The sequence below is a fragment of the Coenobita brevimanus genome, chromosome 45, assembly GCF_032717465.1.
Source record: "Coenobita brevimanus isolate Jiangsu-jjx chromosome 45, ASM3271746v2, whole genome shotgun sequence".
Lineage (NCBI taxonomy): Eukaryota > Metazoa > Arthropoda > Malacostraca > Decapoda > Coenobitidae > Coenobita > Coenobita brevimanus.
Genome location: NC_136998.1, coordinates 1,422,300 through 1,442,849, shown reverse-complemented (window position 1 = coordinate 1,442,849; position 20,550 = coordinate 1,422,300). Strand labels below are relative to the sequence as shown.

The window sequence follows — 20,550 nt, the reverse complement described above, 5'->3', positions numbered from 1 at the left end:
TACACTTAATGCTTGCCAGCAACACTTCACAAACTTCACTAACTGCACTGACACTGCACTACACTCAAAATGAAACAAAACCGACTGCACTTCACTCAATCTGACCTGAAACCCGACTAAGCCTCTCCCCAACTTTATATAAGCTTGCATTTTTCTAGAAACGTCTACATTCTACGAGAACAACAATTGCCAATTGAGAGACAACCAAAACAGGCCAAAGCTATCTTACATTACATAACATTCTAAATCATTTACCATATGAACTAAAATTACATAAACAAGCAGTCACATAAATAAAGCATTATAGAGAAAAAGAGCACAAAATCTGAAGCATAACTTATGAAATAACTACCCTCACAAACAGCAGGCTAACTGGCAACTCCGACTCGTACCCGAATCAACGGTAAATATCTGGAAACGTCGAGAAAATTCTCGGCTAACTGACAAATCTCGCTTCTTAACATTAGTCTTTTACATCGTAGGCTAACAGCTTTGCAACGATGATGGGTCCACCACTCTGTTTTCAGATAACAGTTTACTATAACTCTGCAGTTATTTCATATATGGGATAACACTCGGTTATTTTAACCATCCTACAAGAGTCAAAAGATCTTTGTCTTGTGCCTAGGATAATTTCTGCATTTATTATATTTTTCTATATCCAAGAATGTCTTTTCATACTTCTCCATGTGATAAATGAATTTAACCATTGTTTTCCTCTCTAAGCCCTTAATATCAAGCTAGGGAATTCGGAACAATATGTAAAAACAGGACAAGCATGCTGATTATATATATATATTTTTTTCAACCCATTTATCCCGTTTAACTACTTGTCTCCGAGAGGTTTCTTGTCTGACAGGCAAAGTCTAACCAAAAACATATCGAAACTATGTTCTCAGGCTGAAAGGGTAAAAAGAAATAGTTTCCATCCCCTTCAGACCGTTGGGTCTCTCTTCAGGTGGAGAAAAAAAAAAAAAAAAAACTGCCTGGAGTTTACCCTTATGGCTACAGCACAGTGCTCTACTGTATATCCCAGGTCACCAGTGCAGCAGATGTGGAATAAATGGGGTGTTTTTATTACTCGTTATAACCTACTCATAAAGAAGCAAACATATCCAAGTTGTAGTTGCACAATCTTCTGTCATTCTAGTGGTTTGCTGGTCGTCCAGGGCCAGAGGAAGAGCGAGTTGACATTTAGCTGGTTGGGCCCACATGCTGCCCGGTTGGATGAAGGAAGTGAAGGTGGAAAGTAGGGAGAAATATGGCATCATCGCCATTCCATGGTGGCCAGTGGACATGGAAGTGATGCATCATCTTCAGTCAGGCTTGGGAAGACCCATGTGACCAACTCATCGAGCATAATCAATAGTTAGGAGGGAATAACTGAGTAGGCAGTTAGTGGGCACAGGTCAGATCGTAGTGGGTAAGGACGAGGCAGCACTGCAAGTGGCCGTCATGCTACGTGCAGGAAGAAAATTGACAGGTGACTTCCCAGCTTTATAACACTAAACAACAATTCATTCAGTTATTTTTGAATTATGAGAACCTGTTCCATCATTATGTGATATGGACATAACCTAGAAGAGTAAAATCACAAGCGTGACACAGAACTAAACATGCCATACGAACGCAATGTTAACTGAGGTGACCACACAACGTTTTCTATATAATTTTTGCATTTTCTCACGCTAACAAATCCCTTACTATCATCCCTTACTACTACAATTTAACTTAAAAGGTAATGATGTAACATAATTACACAGAGCTGCCAAGTGAGGGAAAAAAAACTGTGGCCCTTGACTTTATAAAAAAAGAAAAAAGTCACATATATGCTCATTTTTCTACTACTTATAATGAGTTATGCACATGCAAGGCAATTTGCTGTCTCTGTAAGTACTTATCTTTGAATTTATAAAAATACAACAATCCAGCATAATTTTGTCACAAGTGTCACTCTTACCTTTGCTATTCTGTAGTGCACTTCAGTGTCACTCAAGTGTCTCCTTTTTCACCATTATAATAATTACTTATTTCCTGACCTGGTACTAAATAGGGTACTTACCCATATATACATTATCTCCCAAAGCGTTTGGAGGTGTGGTAAGCTCATAAGCACTCTCAGAGCATCACTTTCACTGATGTGTAGCACATTGGACTGTGACTCACCATTAACTTCATATTCACTAATACAAATATTTCTATATTATTGTACATAGTAAACCAAGATAATTACATATATTGACATCTTTTCTGACGCTTGGAAGCATTCAGAGGTGTGGTACGAATGGAAGCACTCTCCCATATACAGGTCGAATTTGCACTCAGCACAGTCACACATGCGCCAGTTTTAGCGCTATTTCTCCCCAGTTTCACCTTCTTTCTTTGGAGTTGTCAGTGGTGTCATAAGTGGCAAGAGGTGACACGTGACTGGCTGGGCCCACTTGATGCCCAGTTGGGTGGGGGATGTGAAGGGTGATAACTGGGAGAATTATGGCAACATCCTCACACCATGGTGACCAGTGGGTGACCGAGTGATGCATCGTTTTCAGTCAGGCTTGGGGAGACTCATGTGACCAACTCATCGAGCATAATCAATAGTTTGACGTGAATAAATGTGTGTGAAAAATGTGAAATTTCACATGGTCTCCTGGAAGGACAGTCAGCCTCCATTATATTCCTGGCAGAAAGACTGGTGTAGTCTTTGGTTTAATCAAATTAAATACAAATCTATGTCCTTAGGATAACTGGATGAAATACTGTAAATTCCTACTTAGATGACTATTCAACATCCAACATTCTCTGTTAACTTTTCTTACATTGTCTGATGCTGTTACTATAAAACATTTTTTTTTTCTAAATACCATTTGAATTTTCTAGCCAGTATCTTTATAGTTATTACTAAGTTTTAACATCATGATATTACTGGTGTATACTTGGGCTAGTTCAATAGTGATCCTTATGTACAAGAGAAAAACTAAAAGCTTTACTAAAATTAGCTGTTTAATAGAAAATTGTATTTTTAAAAATATGTTCTGGCATACATTTTATGATTTTATTCTGGTTACTAATAATGCTTCACTCAAAGTTTCCACTTTAGCATCCAAGATCTGAACGTAGGCATTCCTATGCCTACCACATTCCCCCACTTGCCATGCTTAGGCTCATTTGCGTTATAATATTTATCTTGTAAAATGGATGCATGCATAAGTGCAGTATACCAAAAATATACATGTAACGGAAGTGTAAACTGACCCATCTATAAGTGGACTGTGTGCCAGCAGTGCATGAGCTGCTTTGAGACGGTCCTGGTGCGAGGCCTGAGGAGACACCCGCACCGGCAGTGGACTGGCACAACAGATCGCCATTGTAGCTGCAGCCACAACCAACACCACCACCGGGGACATTATGGCTGGAGAAACACACAGGTCCAGAATTATACTTACAGTACTACTTTTACTACTATTGCTGCTACTATACTTAGTGCAAGAGAAGCAGAATATAAAAGCTCCACAAAATGGCATCATTATATTTCTATACCTAAATATTGTATTTAAACTAGACCAACTGCAAGTTCACAAACCTCCACCATATTGAGTTGGCAGTCTTTACCTTCAAAAGAAACAGGCTGACGGCTGATGACCTAGTGCCCCTGGGGCAGTGGAGTCAAGAGCTAATGACATTATGTAAAAGTCAGAACTTCATAGAGGCTGTGACAGGGCTTCAGAGGTGACTCATTTTCTTTCCTGAGAGCAGCTAAATTTTCTTCAAGGTGTGTGTGTGTGTGTGTGAGAGAGAGAGAGAGAGAGAGAGAAGGGGAGGATAAGAAATAAAGTAACTGTTGGTGTCGGCGTGTACGAAAAAAAAAAAAAATAATAAATAAGGCTCCCCCTGCCTTATCCCGTGTCATTATTATTTTTATTCCTTTCCTTAATATGGTCCTCCATGGCGTGTCTAGGTGCAAGAGATGATTAATAATTGTATTTGATAATTTCTAAAACAAATATACCAGTCTTTCATTATGCCTCGATATTTTTTTTTTCTTCTTTATTTCCTCTTGTGACATTTCATTGCTATTCCTTCATACTTTCCTTACTAAAACAGCTTAGCAGATGTAATAATTCTGAACCAACTCATGTTTTTAATAACTCAACCTATTTTCTGCACATATAAAACGTATTTTTTATTCATGTGTGAATAGTTGACAGATGTGACTGGGCTCACCTCATGAAGTAACTAAATTTATAAACAGGACTGAGTGAGATGCTTTTCGTCACGGCGCATTCCCTTCTTCAGTGACTCCCTGCAGCCTCTCTTCTCCTCTCTCTCTCTCTCTCTCTCTCTCTCTCTCTCTCTCTCTCTCTCTCTCTCTCTCTCTCTCTCTCATAAATAAATAAATATATATATATATAGATAGATAGATAGATAGATAGATAGGTAGATACATATAATATATATACAGTATATATATATATATATATATATATATATATATATATATATATATATATATATATATATATATATATATATATATATATATATTATGTATGTATGTATACAAAATCTTACTGTTAGTCCGTGACGTTCCCCACAAATTTCACTCTACAGACATGAAACTGAACAGCAAAGCAGACAGATACGAACCTAGGATTATACATGCCGGTATATATTTGCTTGCGCGCGCGCGCGCGCGCGCACACACACACACACACACACACACACACACACACACACACACACACACACACACACACACACACACACACACACACACACACACACACACACACATTACATAATTACGTGTATAATATATATATACTGTATACACAATACATCTCCTGTCTGGCCTTTTTCTGTACGCTTACAATTTCTTGGGGTCCAGTCAGCCAGCCTCTTGTTTCATCAGTTATCCCTTATTCTTGCTACATTACTTGCCCACCTCCATTCCTGGTCTTTTGTTACTTCTATTGGTGTCTTGGCCTTTAGTCTGCTCTCTCACCCAAGATGATCTTTCCCGTCTTTTAAAGATATTCCCAAAATTGAACTTTCCATTCCTTTTTGAGAAAGGATTAGTTGATTATCCACCGATGATATCAGTTTCCAACTCTCACAACCGTACGTCATAGCTGGGAATATACATTTGCTATATACTTTTCGTTTCATGCATATTGGCAAGCTTCTTTTCTAGATGTCACTACGTTTACTGAAAGCTTTCCATCCAATTGTAACGCATCTTCTTATTTCACTATCATGGCCTTTCGTTAGTTTTAGGATTAGTCCCTAGCAATTGTACTCCTCCACTTCTTCAATAATTTTTTAGCTGATTCTCATGACACTCTGTGGTGTATTTGGATTAAATATTACTTTTCTTATACTCTGGGCGCCTTTAGCCCTACTCTGAGGCATTCTTTATTTACGACATTTAACATTCGTTGCAATGTCTCTGTAGTTTCTGGGATTAGGGCAGTGTCATCTGCATATCTAAAATGGAGTAGTTTTCCATCTATTTTTACTTCTTTGTTCTCCCACTCAACCTTTATGAAAATAATTTCTAGGCATGATGTAAATATTTTTGGTGAAATTGTATCTCCCTGACGTACGTCTTCCTTTATGTAATTTAACAGCTGCAGCTCCCTCTATGTTCTCCAGCAATTTTACGATGTTGTCATTTACTCCTTGCTCCCAGAATGAGTTTTTTATTGCTGTGTGCTGCATGAAGTCAAGAGTCGTTTCGTAATCAACAAAATCTAAGCACAATGGTTTCTTAAATTCTGTAGCTTTCTCAGTAACCTGATTGATTGTGCGTAGACGATTTGTAGTCGAATACCTGCTTCAGAATCCTGCCTGTTAACGTGGAAATATTTTTTCCCAGGTTTGTTATTATTTTGCTCGTAAAGACTTTACTGAAGTTTGTAAATAACTAGCAATAAGCAAATTAGTGACTAGTATCTCTTGAGTAGCTTTTTTTTTTTTTTTTTTTTGTAGGGCATAATAACTATTGCATTACAACATATTGTGTGTGTGTGTGTGTGTGTGTGTGTGTGTGTGTGTGTGTGTGTGTGTGTGTGTGTGTGTGTTTTCCTTCTTCATGAGCTGAGTGAATAAATGGTTGAGACTCTTTTGTACTTCTACTCCTGCATCCGACAGCAACTCTGCTACTATTTCATCTTCTATGGCCTTCCCTCTTTTCGTACTTATAAGAGAAATGTTTACTTTGTCTAGTGTTACCTCAGGCACTGTATTTCAACTGTGTCAGCTAAAAAGTTAGATATTGGTACTATTATCTCTGATGCATACAGTTCTTTGAAAAATTCTTCAGCTCTTTTCACCCGTGGCAGTATCGTAACCAATGACGTCTTTCCAAAGTGACGTATTTGCTACTGCCATAAAGCTCAAATTGGGAAAGTTATAAAGTACCATTTCAACACTCTTGCGGCACCTCGGTTTGGGTTACCTTTCCTAGAAGGGTAGTCAAGTCGTACCCCACCTGCTCGTCGTGACCCCGCAGACACCCTGCTTGTTTAATTTCTGTTTTTTGTTTGCGTTTTTTGGTTAACTTCCCCTCCCCCCCACGTCAGGGTAACACAAACAGGAGCGGTTCTACCCGGGTTTATCCTGGGTAATATTGTATATACTTTTTGCTATTATTGTTGGTGTTTTGTCTTGTTTTCGTTTTTTTTTTGTTTTTTTTTTTTCATGATCCAACAACACCTGTGCCCTTGCTGCAGTAAGTCTGCAGCAAAAAGTGTACAAGCACTAAGTGCGCCTGCTGCAGTGAGTGGGTTCACTTAGCATGTCAGAGTACGGATGTAAATGATTATCCTTTTATGAAGAAGAGCCACCGGCTGGGCTTTTGCTGGCTGTGTAGTCGATGTGTTGTACTTGCAGATGAGGTCTTGGCTGGTGGAGGAAGGAGAGTCACAAAGAAGAAGCTGGAAGATAAGGTAGTTGGTCCTATTGTTCAGGCTATCAAGGACGTTTCAAGCAGACTGGAGGCACTAGAGACCAAAGTCTCATCATCCATGGCTGTCACCCAAGACCAGCCCAAGTTATCTGCGAGTGCTGTTTGGGGGTCCCTCGTGGGGGATGGGAATGATCTGCCTAGGAGCGTGATTAAGATCAGGGCTCAAGACCAGAAAAAAGCCATCCGTAGTCAACAGGTACTGATCGTAAAACCAAAAAGCAGTGCTGATGCTCCAACGAGTCAAATGGGACCAGAAGACATCAGAGTACTAGACTCGGTACCGGTTGATAGTTGGATTAAGACCAAGGCTGGGGGGCTAGTAATGAAGTTTCCATCAGCCGAGGCCAAAGGTGAAGTGGTTGGGGTACTGAATGATCATTTTCGTTCCGATGGAACTTTTTGCCTATCAGAGCCAAAGAAAATGCAGCCAAAAATGACCGTGACGAGCCTTTCCTCTTCCTTCGGCGCCTCTAACATCATCCCAAACATTCTGAGGAAGAACAATAAAATCAGGATGCTCATGGATGGTGGCAGTACCCTCAACCTTCTTTTCATGAGATCTAAAAATGGCACTAAAACCGCTATCTTGAAGATGTCTCCCGAGGTGAGATCCTCCATCGTTGAGCAGGGCAGCTGTATCTGTGTGGATCTTACAAGATGCCGTGCTTATAATATATTCTGGATTACACAGTGCAATCACTGTCAACTCTTGGTCATTCGTCTGAGAGGTGTTCTAGAAATAATGATGAACCAAAATGTGTTTTTTGTGCTGCAGCCCATAAAGCTAAGGATTGTAGAAACAAAAATTATCGTAATGCATCAACGGCTCTTCCTTAAGACATCAAGAAGCTAATATGAATCCACAGTCGGCTGTCCACTGTACATCTAGTAGAGACTGTACAATTACAATTTCTCAGGGAAACAGATTGATTGAAAATACCGAATTTGACTATTAAAAAAACCTGACTACGTCCCTTTTGAGTCAGTTAAGGATGGGTCTTTTAAATATTCGTTCCATCCGTAATAAGACAGACTATATTAATGAAGCTCTAAATCACCACGAGCTTGACGTCTCGTGCTTGACTGAAATAGGGTTCTGTGAGTCTGATATAAATATTCGTAGTGCTTTGCCTAAGACACATTCTAATAAATATTCCCAGGCCCGCCACTGGCTATCCAGGACGAGGTGTAGCACTCATCTACTCGGCATTACTAGCAAATGTTTCTTTCTCAAACTCTGACCCAGAATCAGGTAGTACCGCAGGTACTACCTTCGGTGCTTTTTTAGTACCGCTATCAATGCCAGCAGTACTTTTGGGGGTAAGTACAACTATTGGTACCGCCGGTACTTTTTTAGCCATTTCCATCACGACAGCGATAATTATAGTCGGTACTTAATATTTACATGGATGGTGTTGTAAGGGAGGTGAATGCAAGAGTTTTAGGTGGTCTGAGTCTGGTAAATGTTGATGGTGGAGATTGGAATCTGAAGCAGCTGCTGTTTGCAGATGATACTGCACTGGTGACTGATTCAGAGGAGAGATTGAGACAGTTGGTAGAGGAGTTTGGAAGGGTGTGTGAAAGGAGGAATTTGAAAGTAAATGAGAATAAGAGTAAAGTGATGAAGTGTAAGAGGTTGATAGATGGTAGGGGGATGAATATAGTTTTGAATGGTGAGTTGCTTGAGGAGGTAGATTGTTTTAAATATCTAGGGTCACATGTTGCTGTGGATGGAAGAATAGATGCAGAAGTGAAGTTTAGAATAAATGAAGTAGGAAAGGTGCTGGGAGGAATGAAAAAAGTGTTTAAATGTCGTTCGCTTAGAATGGATGTAAAGAGAAGGCTGTATGAGGGTGTTGTGGTACCGACTGCATTATATGGGGCTGAAACATGGAATATGGGTGTAGCAGAGAGGAAAAGTTTGAATGTAATGGAGATGAGGTGTCTGAGGAGTATGTGTGGAGTGACGCGTATGGATCAGGTGCGAAATGATGAAGTGCGAAGGAGAACTGGAGTTGTTCAGGAGATGGCTGGTAGAGTTGAGCAGAGGGTGTTGCGATGGTTTGGGCATATGGAGAGAATGGATAATGAGCGATTGGTGAAAAAGATAACTAGATCTGATGTGAGAGGTGTAAGGCTGAGAGGAAGACCACGAATAGGATGGATGGATAGTGTGAAGAGAGCGCTGGATGCGAGAGGGATGTCTGTCGAGCAAGGAAGAGTGGCTATGCGTGACAGAAATAAATGGAGAGAAATTGTGAATAAATAAGTGATGACGCGGCCCTGAGGGGATATTCTCCCGCATTTGGTCTGATCAGCTAGTCAGGTCAGGTGCGGGTAAGGGGATGGGTATGTTATGATGTGGCAGGGGTAAACCAGCTCTGCTGTCGGGCCCTGCTGCGGATGTCACTGATTGCATTGCGCAGTTGACCCTTGTGCGGTGTGGTGCGGTGAGGATCTGTCCGTTCTCCCCTTTGGGGCTAAGATGTGAATGAATGTGTTGAAATGGATGAGTAAATGGAGAGTGTGTCGTCCTGACTCGGCTACCTCCCTTTCCTTGGGGGAAGCAGCCTAGGTATATAGATAGAGAATAGACTTCTTGGTGGGAATGTGTAGCTTCTAGAAACAGTGTCCGGCAGCGACAGTGAACTCTGATGGATGCCACCCATGACCGATGTATTGCTGAACAGCATCGTAACCACAAATCAGTTGAAACATGCTTTGCGTGTGTGTGTGTGTGTGTGTGTGTGTGTGTGTGTGTGTGTGTGTGTGTGTGTGTGTGTGTGTTTCTACCGATCTCATTAGTTATCTGCCTATATACGTCTTAGTAGATTTCTCTCTCTCTCTCTCTTTCTCTCTCTCTCTCTCTCTCTTTTACTTCATGTCTTCGTTCTTCCTTTCATTACTTTCTTTCGTCTTTCCTCCCCCTCCTTCCTTTCCTTCCTTCCTTCCTTCCTTCCACCTTCCTTCCTTCCTTCCCCTTACCTTCCTTCTTTCCTTAGTTCTTAATGCTACAGCTCTACATCCTTTCTATACGACTTCTTCGTGACTAGTATTACATTCTCATGTTAATCTGTAATTCCAACTCAGCATTCACGATGGAGATGGTGATATTTGTCCAAGTTAGTGTGTGTGTGCGCGTGTGTGTGCGTGTGTAGATCCGTATGTGTGTATGTGTGTGCCTGTGTCTGATATTAGTACTTGTGTGTGTGTATGTGTGTGTGTGTGTGTGTGTGTGTGTGTGTGTGTGTGTGTGTGTAGATCCGTATGTGTGTATGTGTGTGCCTGTGTCTGATATTAGTACTTGTGTGTGTGTGTGTGTGTGTGTGTGTGTGTGTGTGTGTGTGTGTGTGTGTGTGTGTGTGTGTGTGTGTGTAGATCCGTATGCGTGTATGTGTGTGCCTGTGTCTGATATTAGTACTTGTGTGTGTGTGTGTGTGTGTGTGTGTGTGTGTGTGCGCGCGATAATGCTAGGGCTTTTGTGTGTGTGTATGTGTGTGTGTGTGTGTGTGTGTGTGTTTGTGTGTGTGTGTGTGTGTGTGTGTGTGTGTGTGTGTATGTGTGTGCCTGTGTCTGATATTAGTACTTGTGTGTGTGTGTGTGTGTGTGTGTGTGTGTGTGTGTGTGTGTGTGTGTGTGTGTGTGTGTGTGTGTGCCTGTGTCTGATATTAGTACTTGTGTGTGTGTGTGTGTGTGTGTGTGCGATAATGCTAGGGCTTTTGTGTGTGTGTGTGTGTGTGTGTGTGTGTGTGTGTGTGTGTGTGTGTGTGTGTGTGTGTGTGTGTGTGTGTGTGTGTGTGTGTGTGTGTGTGTGTGTGTGTGTGTGTATATCCGTATGTGTGTATGTTTGTATGTGTGTGCCTGTGTCTGATATTAGTATTTGCGTGTGTGTGTGTGTGTGTGTGTGTGTGTGTGTGTGTGTGTGTGTGTGTGTGTGTGTGTGTGTGTGATTGTAAATGTCTGTTTGTATGGCTGTGTGTGTGTATGTACGAATGTACAGTATGTATGTATGTGTTTGTACGTATGTGTGTCTATGTATGTATGTACGTATGTGTATGTATATATGTATGTACTTGTATGTGTTTGTGTTTATGTCTGTGTTTGTGTATGTTCGTCTCCGTGTGTCTGTGTGTATATGCATGTCACGTGTGCAGCGTTGGATGTATTCATTAGGTTCAACACGCCGATCCAGTGCTGCGATAGGACGACTCTTCTCGATGGGAAAAGACGTCCTTACACCATAACGAGCAGGACGGAGCGATGATCACTTCGAAATGCTTGTATTTTTTGATGGGAAATGAATAATAATTCAGAAGTAGAAAGGTTGTGATCTGGAATATGTGTATAAGTGGTGCACTGGTGAGTGACAATTTTTAAGTTTTTATATAAACCTTTAAGCCCCAACTATTCTCGTATTCACATTTTTGTATAGGTTTGGTTAAGGGAAGACTCAAATATTTCATACAAAGGTACCGCTAGGAAGTACCGATATCGCTACCGCCGGTACTTTTTAAAAGTTGTAATGCTATCGCCACCGCCGGTATTATTTTCGATTAGTACCGCTATCATTTCCGCCGGTACTTTAAAAGTACCGCTTGCCCACCTCTGATCTGACCCCATCTTCATTAGTATATAGAAATATTAAATTTCCATTAGAAAACCATTAGAATTGCAACTGTTTCTTGACCTGCTCATCCAGACACAGATCAAGGTTTTATGGAGGAGTTTGGGCAGTTTCTCGAAGTACTTTCTCTGATCTCTGGAGGACTTCTTGTTTGTGGCAATTTTCAATTACTGGGTTGACGGTCTACAGTCAAAACCATTTTCTTCTGAATTCCTTTAGTTGGTCAACCAGAATATTTATTTCAGTCATGTGAGTGATCCAACTCACGTCTCGGGACATGTCCTTCACTGGTTCTTGTCCCCTGTTGGTTGCAGTCGCATATCTGATGTGGAGGTTGACTCAGTTGACCCCCCCCCACATCTCTGATCACTTTTAGTTTTGATATCCCGAAGTCCCCTTCCTATAATAACTTCAAGATCAGAAATTACATGAACGTTGACCACCATTCGATGTGTCTTGAAACTGATCAGCGTTTAAACTGCATTGATTCTTGAAATCTTTCTTCTGATGATTTGGTTGATATATATAACTATGAGCTTCGGTCAATTTTTGACCATTATTGTCCTGAGGTAATAATAACAATCACTGTACGAGAAAATTCTCCGTGGTATGGTCCATCTATTAGCTTCTCGTGTAGACAACGTTGAAAGGCAGAACGTGATGGTGCTTGCAAAGGACCTAGTTAACTCGTTTGTGTCATGTTTCTGCGAGAACAGCATTTGTTCACCCTGTAAAAGCCCAAAAGGCAAGATAATATCAAAACAAAGTTGATTCGTGTGGTGGTGATTAAGAAAAAAAAAAAAAAGGCTGCAGTTGTGAATAGTAACTCGCTGCAGTTGTGAACAGCTTGATTGGTCGGAGGAAGGTAATTGCTAAACCGACTTCTGTACCCAATATCCAGTAGACTTCTGCTTTTGCATCATTTTTAACAACTATGATATCTCGCATATGAAATGATTTACACGACATTTCATCTTGTGATGTGTACTCAGTTGATTCTCAATCACAGCTCATAGGTGGTCGTTTGCTTTCAACATTTCATCCGCTGGATGTTAAAAGTCATATGTTACATCAGAGAACTTAAAACATTTCGCCCATCCGATCCGTGTACAGTGCCACAACTGCCTGATGTGTACGAGCATGCAGCAAAATATATCTGCAACATAATAGTTGCTTCTTAGAAAGAAATTTTGTGCAGTATGAGAAATGTGCCTTGCTTAAGTCCTCACTCAAAAAAAACAGCCTTGACGTCGAGAACATGACATTATCGTTCCGTCTCTAACCTGTTTCTCTTATCAGATTACTGAATGGGCTATACTTGATCAACTTGTACCACTTCTGGAACATAAGAGAGTTGCTATCGTTGTTCAGTCAGCATACAAAAAATACCATCCAACTGAAACTGCATTAACTAGGATTCATAGTAACTTAGTGGCAAACACCTGTAGTGGGATGTCCTCTCCCTTAGTTATGTTGGATCTGTGTGCAGCTTTTGACACAGTAGATCATAAACTATTGTTGAATAGTTTGTACTTTTATGGCGTTCGTGACAGTGTTCTCTTGCTCCTTAAGCTGTATTTGTCAGACAGATCTCAGATAGTAGTTGTTAATTATGCTAGCTCAGATTCTGCTTCCTTTTTGTTTGGAGTCCCTCAAGGGTCAGTTTTGGGTCCAATTCTGTTTACAATCTACACAAGTAGTTTATCGTCTTTACTGGATCCTCACGATGTATCCTATCATTATTATGCTGATAACACTCAGGTCTATGTTAAGGTGTCAGATATTAACGATACCAAGACAAAGCTTGACTCTTTTAAGTCTGATCTTAATATTTGTTTGGCGGGGAGGAAACTTAAGCTGGATGATGGTAAAACTGATATTCTCATCATCCGAGGATACAGAAGGGGTGACGACGCTGACAATGCCCTGACTTTGAACATGGTGTGTCACAATTTCATCCAGAAAGTTCTGTTCGAAATCTGGAGGTTTATTTAAATCCATAGTTAAATTACAAAGAACATATTAGTCAAGTAGTCAGAAGGCGTAACTTACATTTCAGAAATCTGTACTCTGCGAGAAAATTCCTGAACAGATATTGCCTCATAACACTGGTCCATACAGTGATCTTCTCTCGTGTCGATTATTGTAATTCACTGTGGATTGGCCTTTCAAATAATATACTAACAAAAGTTCAGTCTGTGTTGAACAGGGCAGCACGGCCTATCTTTGGTCTTCCCCCGAGAACCTCAACTACTCTTTCCTAATGAGTTGCATTGGTTACCAGTAGTGTCTAGAACTGAATTTAAACTGTGTCTGATTACATTCAAGGCTTTTAAGTTTAATGAACCGAAGTATCTTGCTGAACTGTCAAAATTCCCATCAACACGCCCAGCTACGATGTTACTTAGTGAAGATGATTCTGTGCGTCTTGACGAGCCTGTAGCCATTCACCAGTAATCTTTTTCTGATCGTTCTTTTGTATATAGGGCCCCAAGGTTATATGACAGATTGCCATTGTCCATGAGACAATTTTCTTCAGCTGATTCCTTTCAGAGGCATCTAAAAGCCTTTCTCTTTTCAAATTGCTACGATTTAGAGAGATAGTGTGACGGATGATTATAGGGTTTAATTATTGCCACTTTCCTTATTTTTTTTTTTTTACCGATGAAGTTTGTATTGTATACGAGAGATGTCATAGTTCTTGTAACTGTAAAAGGGAATATATATGTGTGTTGAGCGCTAGTGAATTCCCAGTGAAAGAACTGGTGTTTCTTGTACACAAAATACCAGATTATTATTATTATTATTATTATTATTATTATTGTTGTTGTTGTTATTATCATTCTTATTTTTATTCTTCTTTTTCTTATTTTCTTCTTCTTCGTCTTCTTCCTCGTCTTCGTCTTCGTCTTCATCTTCATTTTCCTCTATTATTATTATTATTATTATTATTATTATTATTATCATCATCATCATCATCATTATTCTATCTATGCATTTCATTACTTCACCGTTTTTGTCTTTCAGTGACAATTTATTGTTCTACTCTTTGACTTTTGTCTGCTCTCTCATACAGTGATCTTTTCCTGTCTCTTAAAGATATTCCCAAAACTGGCCTGTGGATTGCTCTTTTAGAACGAATTAGTTGACTGTCCATCGATTTTGTCGGTTTCCAGGTCTCACAACCATACGCCATAGCTGGGATTATACTGTACATTCATTGTATACTTTTTGATTCATACATACTGAGAAGCTACTTTTCATTATGTCTCTATGTTTACCAAAACCTCTCCATCCAATTGTAATGCGTCTTTTTATATTGCAGTCATGGTCTTTCGTTAGTTTTAGCATTTGCCCAAAGTAATTGCAGTTCTCGAATTTTTCAAGAATTTCTTCGCTTATTCTAATTACACTCTTTGGTGTATTTGGATTAAACATTAGTTTTACTCCGGTTCATCTTTTGTCCCGTTTTGAGACTTTTTGTGTTTAGGTCATTTCACAATTTTTTTCCAATGAGTAGGAGAATGTCATCTTCAAATTTTAAATGGTTTAGGTTTTCTCCATCGATGTTTACCATTTTGTTTTCCCAGCCTAGGTTTCTGAAAATACCTCCTGGGCATGCCGTAAAGAATTTTGGTGAAATTATATTCTCCTGACGCACACCATACTCTTAGTTATTTCCGAGTGTTTATGTAATTAAACTTCAGGAGGTCCCTCTTTACATCTGTTTTGGAGCAGTTTTACAGTGTTTTTACTTACTTCCTACCACAATGAATTTATAATTGCCAAATGCTCTACTAAGTCGACAGCCTTTCCATAACAGACAAAACCTAAGCACAGTGGTTTATCATATTCTGTTGTTTTCTCAATTCGCTGATTCATTATGTGTAGATGATCAGTAGTCGAATACCCTCTTTGCACTCCTGCTTTTCCACGAGGCTGGATTTCTTCCAGTTTTGTTGTTATTCTGTTCGTAAGGACTGTAATGAAGACTATGTAAATAGCTGGTAATAAGCTGTTGGGGTGATAGTTACTAAGATCTTTTGAGTTGCCTTTCGTGTCAAGTAAAATAATTAATGCATTACATCATGTTTAGGGAACTTTCTTCTTCTTTACACACTGAGAAGATAAGTGGGCGAGCCTGTTTTGTACTTCTACTTCTACATCTGACAGTATATCTGCTACTTTTCCATCTTCTCCAGGGGCCCTCCTTCTTTTCATACTTTCAAGAGGAATGTTTACTTCTTCAGTTTTTTTCTCTGGTATCTCATTGTATCAACTAAAAAGTTAGCTATTGATACTATTATCTTTGATGAATGCCGTTCTTCGTAAAATTCTTCGACTTTCATGACCAACCTATCTCTCCATTTAATGACCACCGTTTTTATATTTCTGTGATATAATTTCTTGTTTTTCTAGTAACCTTTTATTTCGGACCAGTTTCAGATTTCTTCCCTTTTTGATGGTATTTTTGGGCTGATCCATGTTTCTCTTTCATTTGTCTTCTCTCTGGCGTTCTTTTTGTAAACTTCTTTCTTTCTTTTTTCTATATCATCTTTCTTCGTTTTTACTTTCATCTTTTTTTAATTTTTCATGAGCTCGCGCCTTTTTTTCGAATACTTGTTGGCCATGGTTTTATTAGCTTTCCCTACTATCTTTGCTGATTCTCATGGCATTTTTGTTCGTCTATCATTCATCTTGTCAATGCCACACTGGGCATAAATTAGAGTCTGAAATGTGTTTATTATTTCTAACTGAAACGCTGCTTTGTTTTCTCTTGCTTTTATTAGGCATATATATTTATTTTTAATTAGCTTTTTTCTTTCACTTCTGAAACTAAATATGGCTGTGCAAAACACCATTCTATGGATATTTTCTAAAATTATTTTATTGATATCTGTGATGTTTATGATCGTGTTATTCTTATCTGCTATAATGATGTCGATTTCATTATTTGTTTCTCCATCTAGGCTTCTGCAGATCCATTTTCTTCGTGTTCTTATGTGTTCATTATTCTCATGTTGTACATTTCAGCAAAATTTATCACCATATCACCTCTATCATACCTTTCTCAAACTCCTATTTTTCCTATTCATTTTTCTCCATTTTTCAGTTTGGGAACTTTTGCACTGAAGTCTCCCAGAGGCAAAAGTATATGTGGTCTCTTCTTCTTCCATAATCAGGGAGATGTCACTGAATGTTTCTATTTATTCATTTGAGCTTTAAGAATTCGGTGCATATACTTGTATTACTTTCAATGTGTATCTTTTGCCTAGTCTAATTGCAGTCCATGCTGTCTTTCAGATACACTGTTGAATTTAACGATATTCTCTGCAAGAATTCTGTTAACAGGAAATCCCACAACACAAACTCTTTCATTTTGCCTTCCTCTGTAGTAAGAAGGTTGTTGCTGTTTTTGCACTTAATTGTTTTTTCTTCTTTTCATTGAACCCCACTTAGACCTACAATAACTCAACTGATATTTTTAATTCCATCATTAAAGTATAATGCTTTTAATCTTCTGAGAAAATTCTTATATCTGTATATCTTCCAGGCATTCAGGTTAATGCCCTGGTCTCTAATCTGCCGAGACAGTGTCTACTCACTTTAGGTGGGGCACTACCCGTAGGCACATGAGGCAGTGCGGCTTGACATTTAGTATACGATGATCCAGCTGGAGTGCCCGTGAAAATTTCAAGCAGTAGAATTCATATCTGGCTGGGCAGATTGTGGCAGATACCCCTCACCTCCTTGTCACATAGTGTCTGGTGAGATGTAGTATTTGAGTCTCCTTATTCAGTATATTCGGTGGAGCTCTATGTATCTATAGAGGGTACCATGGTCCGCCCCGTCTAAAACGGTACTTCGTATATCTGCCAAGCCTTCCGCTCTCTCTCTCTCTCTCTCTCTCTCTCTCTCTCTCTCTCTCTCTCTCTCTCTCTCTCTGTGCGTGTGTGTGTGTGTGTGTGTGTGTGTGTGTGTGTTTGTTCGTACCAGAGAGAGAGAGAGAGAGAGAGACAGAGAGACAGACAGACAGACAGACAGACAGACAGACCTATAAATGGCAAAAATAACCACTCACAAAAAGCTAACAAATAACATTACGGTTTTAAGCAACCAAAGCAACTTGTGCCCATAATCGCCTTGACATTTTTCAGATTTCCTTTGTGCAGAAAATGTTGAAATGTCCTAATTAACGCCTATTAAGGATTGTCATTTTTGTAAACACAGACACAGAGCAAAGGGATGATTGGAGGAAAGACTTTCGACTCAAAGCACTCCTCCAAAGGGTCATAAAAAATCATATGCCTTTTTAGTATGTTCAAACCTGTTATCGTTTTTGGGCGACACTTAACACAAAGTTCACATTATACACAAGTACTCAGGCAGATGTGAACTTAAGATTTTACATATATAGAGAGAGATAGATAGATAGATATACTGTATATATATATATATATATATATATATATATATATATATATATATATATATATATATATATATATATATATATGTGTGTGTGTGTGTCTGAAGGGGCCATCTGGTTAATTTTTGACTAGGCAAAAAATACATTAAATATTTCTTGATGGCTGTAATATTTATACCACATGTAAAGGAAACTATATATATTAATTTTTGCCTATCAACTCTATCAACGGCCCTTTTCGTTGTCGCCCCTTTCGCCACTTTCAATCATTTCAAATCCCTACTCCTCTCACACTAAATAAACTACATGCTTAAAACTAATGGCTGAAAAACCTTGTTATGCCTTTCAAACGATCAGTGTGATAATCATTTCTTTACGAAATAAGATTTTTTATTTTTTATTTAAAAAAAAATCCAAATTTTGATTAAAAAATAATATGCCAAAATTTTCCTGTTCCAAATACAGTATAATAAAAAAAAATCAGATCGTTTAATAAGCAAGATCTAGGCTTATAATGAGACTGTTTCATTATAATATTTCAAATAGTTACTGAGGAGCAGTAGACAAAAGGTAAAAAAATTAGAATTTACGATACGGCCCGGTAGTTTCATTGTCGGTACTCATCCATAACGAAATAAGTCTATGCAAAACAACTATTTTTTAAAACGTTTCCTTTATATTCTAATGAAAATCAAGTATATTCTTTAATATATATGGCTCCTTATCCTCATGTAAGTCATATTTCATAATTCCTAGGCTTCTGGTTCCCCTCCCCCCTCCAGTGAAGTGGCACTTCTAACTCGCTGGTTTTGTTAGACTCCCTGCTTTTCTTTCTAAGATGCACTTCTTGAGCATTTTTTCTTGCCTCCTTCAATGCATTCAGCTTCTAGGAGACGTGGAATCTTGAAAACTACGCAAATTTGCGTCAGGACAGCTGAGTTTGGGGCATGGCTGCTGGAGACAGGGAGCGTATATCCCCCTCCCCCCCACCAAACTCTCTGGGCAACTAAGGAGCCTTAAGCGAGTCTGTGTGTGTGTGTGTGTGTGTGTGTGTGTGTGTGTGTGTGTGTGTGTGTGTGTGTGTGTGTGTGTGTGTGTGTGTGTGTGTGTGCACCCTGGTGTGAGATGTCAAGTGTAAGTTTTTACATCATTTTTTTAATTACTTTCACTGTACAATTTTTTAACTATTATTATATTGCATCAATCAAATATATTGCATCAATCTAAAGGTGAATGTACTGAAGAGTAAAGTTATAATCTTCGAGAGAAGTGAAGTCAGTGAATGTACAGTGAGGTTGGATGAGGAGGAAATGGAAAATGTGAGTTCGTTTAAGTACTCGAGTAGTGTGATGAGTAAGGATGGAAGTTTAGAGGGTGAAGTGCTTGAAAGGGTAAAACAAGGAAGAATGGTTGCTTGTTCCTTGAAGGCAGTGATAAGAAACAGGGAAGTGAGAATGGAAGTGAAAAAGTTACTACATGACAGTACTGTGATACCAACTCAAACGTATTGAGGTGAAGCTTGGTTGCTGTTGGAGGGACACAAGTCAAGAGTGAGAGCAGAGGAAATTAGTTATCTGAGAGGAGCATGTGGAGTCACGTGGAGAGACAGACTGACAAACGAGGAATTGCGGAAGCATTGTGGTGTGGATGTGGATGTGATAGGAAACGTTAGGAAAAACACAGTGAGGTGGTTTAGCCGTGTGGAGAGGATGGAGAGTAAGAGACTGACGAAGAGAGTGTGTGTGAGTGACGTGGAGAGGGGGAGAGGGAGGAGAAGGCCGAGGATGAGATGGAGGGACGGAGTGGAGAGGTATTTGAGAGTGGGGGAGTGTGAGCTGGGAACAGGGCAGGGAAATGGTGGGGGTCAGGGCGACATGGAGGCGATTTGTTTGAGATTGAGGCATCTGGCAACAGACAGATAGACAGATTAATCAATGTCAATGAGAGGGACGAATTTGTGACGGGGGGGATTTCTAGCTATAACAACAAAAGTATGGTCAATATCGCAGATAAACTACGCATGTTTAAAGTGCTAGGCTATATGTTGATGGAGGAATTTTTTCACAGTTTGTCGTTTTTTCCCATTTTTCAGTCGGACGACCCCTTTGAACATTGTGCATATTTATTGTACAGCCTGATACAAGCTCACTCTCTTATACTTTCACCTGTTCCTCCATATCCTTCACTACGAAAACAAAAACTCTTCATTAATTTAACACCTTTCCATCACTCCCATTCATACGTCAGGTATTTCATATTTCTTTTCCGTTTTCCGTGCCGTATGGTTTTTGCACATCGATAAATGTTATGAATGCATTCCAACACATCTCCAGGCTTCCTCCATTATGTCTCACTGCAAATAATCTGAACTACAGAATCCCAGTTACTCGGAAAAACAATCCAGTTCGTCAGTCACTTGAATTACTGTAGTAATCCGTTTATTTAGTTATTTGTATTCATTCCCAGCAACAATGTTTACACTTTATAAAGGTGCAATCACGCACTTTTTTCTCTTCTTTTCAACTGATA

At 39.3% G+C, this 20,550-nt stretch overlaps 1 protein-coding gene across 1 annotated transcript in view; it reads right to left on the bottom strand.

Annotated features, from left to right (window-relative positions):
- LOC145398384 (dipeptidase 2-like) overlaps window positions 1–3,365 on the bottom strand; it is a 94,932-nt gene extending 91,567 nt beyond the window's left edge. Inside the window, exon 1 of the mRNA XM_080271261.1 lies at window positions 3,253–3,365. Coding sequence (XP_080127387.1) covers window positions 3,253–3,365 — 113 coding nt within the window. The remainder of the gene's footprint in view (window positions 1–3,252) is intronic.
- Between the last annotated feature and the right edge of the window lie 17,185 nt (window positions 3,366–20,550).